At 39.7% G+C, this 7,500-nt stretch overlaps 1 protein-coding gene across 1 annotated transcript in view; it reads right to left on the reverse strand.

Moving 5' to 3' along the window:
• LOC113052693 (semaphorin-6A-like) overlaps positions 1-7,500 on the reverse strand; it is a 44,992-nt gene that overhangs the window by 27,285 nt on the left and 10,207 nt on the right. Inside the window, exons 2-3 of the mRNA XM_026217097.1 lie at positions 3,134-3,276; positions 1,948-2,065 (exon numbers count right to left, since the gene is read on the reverse strand). Of these exons, the coding sequence (XP_026072882.1) occupies positions 1,948-2,065; positions 3,134-3,233 (218 nt within the window). The 5' untranslated portion in view covers positions 3,234-3,276. The remainder of the gene's footprint in view (positions 1-1,947; positions 2,066-3,133; positions 3,277-7,500) is intronic.

Genomic DNA, 7,500 nt, shown 5'->3' on the forward strand with positions numbered 1-7,500 from the left:
CATCTGTACTGTATAAGTAAAGGCGTGTTGATTAGAGAGCATGCATCGGTCTGTCACGTCTGAGGTGTTTGAGCTGCTGTCCAGAGCTCAACAGAGGCTCTTTGTGCGCAGGAATGTGTTTCTCATGCGTGCGTCCGTCTGGTGGTCTTTTGTCAAGTTCTCTCACTGTGTGTTCTCAGAGAAAGGAGCTCATTAGTATGCATCTCACACCTGTCAATCCACACCAGCACGACACCCCTTCTGCTGAAGCTCCGCCCCTTCATCACACGCGGCTCCAGAACGTTCTCGTGTTCCTCAGCTGTTCTGGTGTCGGTCTCTCTCTGTTCTCAGGGCGGGGGGGTTTGGGTTTCTACGGGACGAGAGCCTCAGTCGGAGGAATGTGGACAGTGTCCCGCCTGCACCTCCAGACCCGTGGTGTGTGTGTGTGTGTGTGTGTGTGAGAATATCTCACACATCTTGAGCAGATGACAGTCTGCAATCATCAACTAAATCCATAATTACAGACTCTTCTAATCACACGTCTGGATTCTTTGATCAGTTTTTCTAAACTCTTCACACGGTGAAGCTCAACAGCATCCTCGCAGATAAACTTGGTTACAAAAAAAGAAAAACACACAACTGGATGATGCTCCAGGCACATTTACACACACTTTACTAAACTGTTTACTAAAGACTAACATCATACCAGACTGAATAAGCCAGCGATCCGCTATATTTCTACAGTGAGACCACACTGAAACAGATTGTGTAAGGAACTATTCTAGTTGAACTTTTCAAGACTAGTCTCAGCAGTTTATGCGAGCAGTCACTGATCTAATCTTTCCTTCCTTCAACTATTTCATTTCTTCATCTCTCACTGCTCTTTCGTCTCTGTTCTGTTGTATTCTCATCACTGGATTGTGTTGAGCTGCCCCGAAGCTTCAAGAAACAAAACAAACTGGAGAGAAGCTCCAGAGAAAACTCTTTTCTCAGCGGTGTTGTAAGGTCACATCCACCACAACAGTCCTAAAATACAGACCTAAATAAAGCCACAGAGCAACACCAGCCCAGAGAGACTGGAGCTCAAGGCAGGAACCTTACTTCACCAAACCACAAAGAGAACGAGTCACAGAGAGACAGAAGAGCTGAGCTTCAGATGCTCCTGCAAACAGAGACCAGAGGGGGCGGAGCCTACAGCTATCAATCAATCAGAGCGCCAGCGGATTCATTAGTGGAGAGTGAGTGGGCGGAGCCTACAGCGATCAACCAATCAATCAATCAGAGTGTGATCAGGTGTGACTCTGTATCTCTGGCTGAAACACAGAATTAAGATTTCAGATCATCCACGCACAAACACACACAGAGCTATAGGACTGAAACTAATCAAGAGATCTTCACTTCCTGTAGGTTCTGTTGCAAAAATACTGGGTAAATTTAAGTCTTTTATAGTTATAGTTCATTTATTTTATTATTATTTTTAAATATTTACTCATTTGCATAAATATCTTAATTAGTTTTCATTTTTATATTGTCATTCATTTTAATTTTAGTCAATAAATGTTGTTGTGTTTTTGTCCATATTATTCATTTTTTATTTTTTTATATATATCTATAGATTTTACTTCATTTTTATTTGAGTACTGAAAAGAAATGTTGATGTTTTTGCACACAGTTTCTTTATTTCTCAGCATCAAGACTTCATTTCTTCACTGTGCATCTTGAGTAAGTCTCGATTCAGGGATGCTTCAATATCTGAACTGGAAAACCAGAGAGAGAAATACTGAGAAAGAGATTCATGCCATGCTGTAATGAGTTGAAGAGTATGATGTGTGTGTGACTCTCTGGTCAGTGTGTGTGTGTGTGTGTGTGTGACGCAGTGATGAGCGCTGGCTCCTGAACATGTGCTCGTTCTCTCCATACGCTGTGAATGAGCTGCTGGTTACCATCTGTGCTGAATCAGAGACTGACCTGGCGGACACATAGAGAGTCCGGTTCATGATGACCATCAGCTGGACGTCCAGTTTGTGCCGCTGCGTGGTGTTTCTTCCTGGTTTGTGTCCCACAAACGCTGGATATTGTTTGGTGTCTGACAGAGAAGGAAGAGGAACAGAGTTTGATTTTAACTTCATATTTGACTCCTTCATAAACACATGTCGATTACTGACACTATTAAAGACACACAGCCTAACAAAACTTTATTTTGATTGATTACTTGTTTTTCTCGATTTAATGCAAGCCACTAAAGGTGAATAAGAGTAAAAACTAATCTTTAAAACAATAGACAATGGAGATTACGTTAAGAATTGCAAAAAATGTTCCTGAAATGTTATGTTAAAGTATGCAAATAAAGGACTTGCATCTAATTAAATATGCACTCATTTGCATACATTTCATAAGAGAATAACTCTGAACATTCATGAAGCCAGGTTCAGATTCCGGTTTGATTTTCTTGTCATACTAAAGCTGTTTGGATTCCTCTCTTTATCACTCCATAAACCAGAAAATACTGTCCACAGACAGACACAAGCACATTATCATCATGTTTTCAGGAGAAGAATCAGTGTGAATCAAATATGAACAGACCTTCAGAATATCTAGACTAGAGGAATAAGTGTAAAGTTGGTGTTTGTAGGAGAAAAAACTCCTGAAAGATTGAAATCTAGGTGGTGAAGGGCAATAGAATATACAGTTTCTACATTATAAAAACCATTACACCTATGGGATGAACACACTTTACACAAAAACAAACATGTGTATGTGTGTTTGAGAGTGTGTGTGTGTGTGTGTGCGTGAGAGTGTGTGTGTGTGTGTGAGTGTGTGAGTGTGTGCGTGTGTGTGTGAGTGTGTGTGTGTGCGTGTGTGTGTGAGTGTGTGTGTGTGTGAGTGTGTGTGTGTGCGTGTGTGTGTGAGTGTGTGTGTGTGTGTGTGTGTGTGTGTGCGTGAGAGTGTGTGTGTGAGTGTGTGAGTGTGTGTGTGTGTGTGTGTAAGTCTTTCATCCTGACAGGCAAAACAAAAGAGGATCTCTGAAGTGTCACAGACTCATGTACAGTTTCTCTGGGCAGCAGAATCACATCACACAGAAGCGCTGAGAGAAGAAGATGGCGGGACGAGAACGAGACGAGACGAAGCGAGGAGCTGAGACGCAGTTACTCACAGTTGCTGTGTGAAATACTGATTGGCTCGGTGTCTTCTGGGAAAGCAGCTCCGGCCGTCTGCAGCAGCGTGAAATACAGCAACAAGACCTGCAACCGCATGATTGAGTCCAGCCGCTGCGCTCGATCTCTTCTGAACGTCAGCCTGCACACACACACACACACACACACACACCTGGTCAGCACAGCACTTGAACTGAACACACACCAGCGATCGATCCCACCGCTGAGCATCATGGGTAAACAGGAACTGCTGACATGAACCTCGGAGCAACGGGACAGACTGATATACAGCGCTCTGATTTACACTCTGACCTCTGACCTCTGACCTTGCCTGCTCTCAGTCACACACCAGTTTCCTTGTGCAACAAATTACCCACAAATCACTGCATATCAGAGCATGATCCTTCTGCACAGGATTCTGGGAGAAAAACAGAGCCATCAGATCACGACTCAAACACACTTTACATTCAGATGTATCCACAGCGGCTCACACTGACTACTTTTCAGATTTGAACAGTTCAGAAACATTTCTAAATAATGTTCCCACATCCCAGCACTGGACTGAACCCAATCAGTTCACACACACACACACACACACACAGAACTCTATGTATTTAAACAAGTAAAACTACACATAATATATATAAACTATGGAGAAAGGTCAGTTAAAGGGACAGTTCCCCCAAAAATGAAAGAGTTGCTGGCAGCCATTGACTTCTAAAGCATGAAGAGAATCCTACAGAGATCAAAGGCTCCCAGCAGCTGTTTGTTCAACAACATTCTTCAAAATATCTTCTTTTGTGTTCAGCAGAAGAAAGAAATACAAACAGGTTTGAAACAATTGAGGATTAAATACAAGATGACATCATTGTCATTTTTGGGTGAACTATGCCTTTAAACTTCAACAACAATTACAGTGAAAGATTAGTCTCAGTGCTTAATTAACACTCACTGGGGTTACTATAGTTAACTAAAACCATTGAAAAACAAAGATATATTAGTTCTCATTGAAATTAAAGAACCTTAACTGAAAAAAATAATAATTTCAGCTTCCAAAGCTGCATGAGTTGAACTGATAAACACAGAAACATCTCAAACATCTCAAAGCTGACGCTGCAGACCTGACACTTGTTCTCCTGCAGATCTGAGATCAGCTGTGTCCTGCAGCTCTTCTGATGGAGACTTCTCATTACTGGAGCGTCTGTTCCTCTCAAAGCATGCGGGAGAAACGCATCTAAAGTGGTTGTGATGTGATCCGTGTGAGGGGTTTACAGAGCAGCTGCACTCCTGTCATTTAACTTTACACTCAGAATAACTGCTGCTCATTTGGAGAGTATAGTGATGTATAGAGAGACAAAACAACTACAATAGCAGCAATCATTATTCAGGAGAGAGATGTTCCTGCTCAAAACCAGATCATATGATCATCATGTCAAGTGCTTTACAGAGAACAGCGATATAAAACTCAAGCTTAAGAAATCATTTCACAACAGAAAGAGAGCGGATCACGTCATCTTTCTGACTGTAGATCATCCAGAGAGCTGCAGGACGACCTAAAATGATTTAAAATATAGTTCTCTAACTTCATTACAACGCTAAAAACACACCACACAAAATCACAACTAACACTGGAAAAATGCAAGTTTATGAGACGCCAGCTGAGCTTCTTGTTTTTTATGCTTCAAGATTCATGACAGTTGTGTTGTTTGTTTGTAAATATCATCATGATGAACAAAACATTAATTAGAATTATACACTTCTGTCAATCACAGTGCTTATTTTCTGCAATAATCCCAAAACAAATGAAGAAATCCTTGGAGACAACCAGAGTAATGCACAAATCATCATCATCATCATCATCATCATCGTAATCACAGAAATAACGGTGGTTAATTGATTAAATATAGGAGTCCAGACACAGACACTCAGAGCTGACAGAAACATCTCAGCACAGGATTACGTTCCTTCAGGCCGTTGCTAAACACACCGCAGCTCACACTCCTGACGCCACACACTGCTTTCTCATAGCTCAAAGTGGAAGTGTGACATTAAAAGGCTCTGGAGGACTCCTGATGGAGAAGATGAGCCGAGCAGAACAAAGAGACGTGATCACATCAGCCGCTCAGCTCTTACTGACCGCTCAAGACTCAGTTCTGTGGAAATGACCGGTGAGTTTCAGTAGAGCTGGACACTATCTGATCGAGATCTGCACAGCACACAGGTCAGTTTTACTTCAGGAAATTGTGACGGACATAAATTACTATTTGTGGTGATGAATATCAATATTGTATGACGTGGAAAAAAACTAAGTGATGCAATTTTTGCCCAGCTCTAGTTTCAAGCAGTTCATCTCAATCCAGTGTCATGAAGTCAGCGTGAGACAAACATGGATTTAATTCCAGGAATAAATGGTTTTCCCAGCGGATCTCTGGTCATTAAATGAGCCGCACACACACTCGGTCCACATTATCATCTCATTCAGACGTCATTCATCAGCGCTGACCGCTGACCGCTCGACTCTGTCTCTGTCTCTGTCTCTGTCACACGAGAGGAGAGAGACATGCTCCAGAGGAACCAGCGCATCTACAACTAAACTAAACACTAAACTAAACACTAAACTAAACACTAAACACTAAACTAAACACTAAACACTAAACACTAAACACTAAACTAAACACTAAACACTAAACACTAAACACTACACTAAACACTAAACTAAACACTAAACACTAAACTAAACACTAAACTAAACACTAAACTAAACACTAAACACTAAACTAAACACCAAACTAAACACTAAACTAAACACTAAACTAAACACTAAACACTAAACTAAACACTAAACACTAAACTAAACACTAAACACTAAACTAAACACTAAACTAAACACTAAACACTAAACACTAAACTAAACACTAAACACTAAACTAAACACTAAACTAAACACTAAACACTAAACACTAAACTAAACACTAAACACTAACCTAAACACTAAACTAAACACTAAACACTAAACTAAACACTAAACTAAACACTAAACTAAACACTAAACTAAACACTAAACACTAAACACTAAACACTAAACTAAACACTAAACACTAAACACTAAACTAAACACTAAACTAAACACTAAACACTAAACTAAACACTAAACTAAACACCAAACTAAACACTAAACTAAACACTAAACACTAAACACTAAACACTAAACTAAACACTAAACTAAACACTAAACACTAAACTAAACACTAAACACTAAACTAAACACTAAACTAAACACTAAACACTAAACTAAACACTAAACACTAAACTAAACACTAAACACTAAACTAAACACTAAACTAAACACTAAACACTAAACACTAAACTAAACACTAAACTAAACACTAAACTAAACACTAAACACTAAACTAAACACTAAACTAACTAAAGGCAACATTTCACATCTTCACTGTTCTAAAATAACTCAAACAAAAAATGAATTAAAATTCATAAAAAAAAAATGTTCAGACGTAAAAGTAATAAAAATGAAAAATCACAAAAAAAACAGAGAAAAAATATAAAAAATGAAACTAAAATATAACACTGAGTATGCTATAGACATAAATCATAACTCAAAAAAATAATATTTACTTCAAATGTGGTAAAATAACTAAAGCTGAAATAACAATGAATACAAATATGTTTAAATATAGACAAAACATAAAAAATAAATAGAAACACAAATAAAACCTCTTTCAAATTATTAATAAGTCACAATAGCATGATATTCAAATGTGAAGTGTGTGAGTGTGTGAGTGTGTGTGTGTGTCTGTGTGTGAGTGTGTGTGTGTGTCTGTGTGTGTCTGTGTGTGAGTGTGTGTGTGTGTGGTGTGTGTGTGTGTGTGTGTCTGTGTGTGAGTGTGTGTGTGTGTGTGTGTGTGTGTGTGTGTGTGTGTGTGAGTGTGTGTGTCTGTGTGTGAGTGTGTGTGTGTGTGTCTGTGTGTGAGTGTGTGTGTGTGTGTGTGTGTGTGTCTGTGTGTGAGTGTGTGTGTGTGTGTGTGTGTGTGTGTGTGTGTGTGTGTGTGTGTCTGTGTGTGAGTGTGTGTGTGTGTGTGTGTGTGTGTCTGTGTGTGAGTGTGTGTGTGCGTGTGTCTGTGTGTGTGTGTGTGAGTGTGTGTGTGTGTGAAGAATGAATAACATCCACCGCTGCTAACTAACGGTGGAGTTAGTGAAGTTCTCATGGCATGTTAAACATGATTAGTCAGTCCCTAGAAGAAAGAAGAAAGCTGACTAATATTAGAAGAGTGTTCTGAGCACATATTACACACAGTCTGACCACTGACCGCTGTGTGAGATATTAGACAGATTCATATGAAGTGAACCC

Source organism: Carassius auratus, chromosome 33 (genome assembly GCF_003368295.1).
Source record: "Carassius auratus strain Wakin chromosome 33, ASM336829v1, whole genome shotgun sequence".
Lineage (NCBI taxonomy): Eukaryota > Metazoa > Chordata > Actinopteri > Cypriniformes > Cyprinidae > Carassius > Carassius auratus.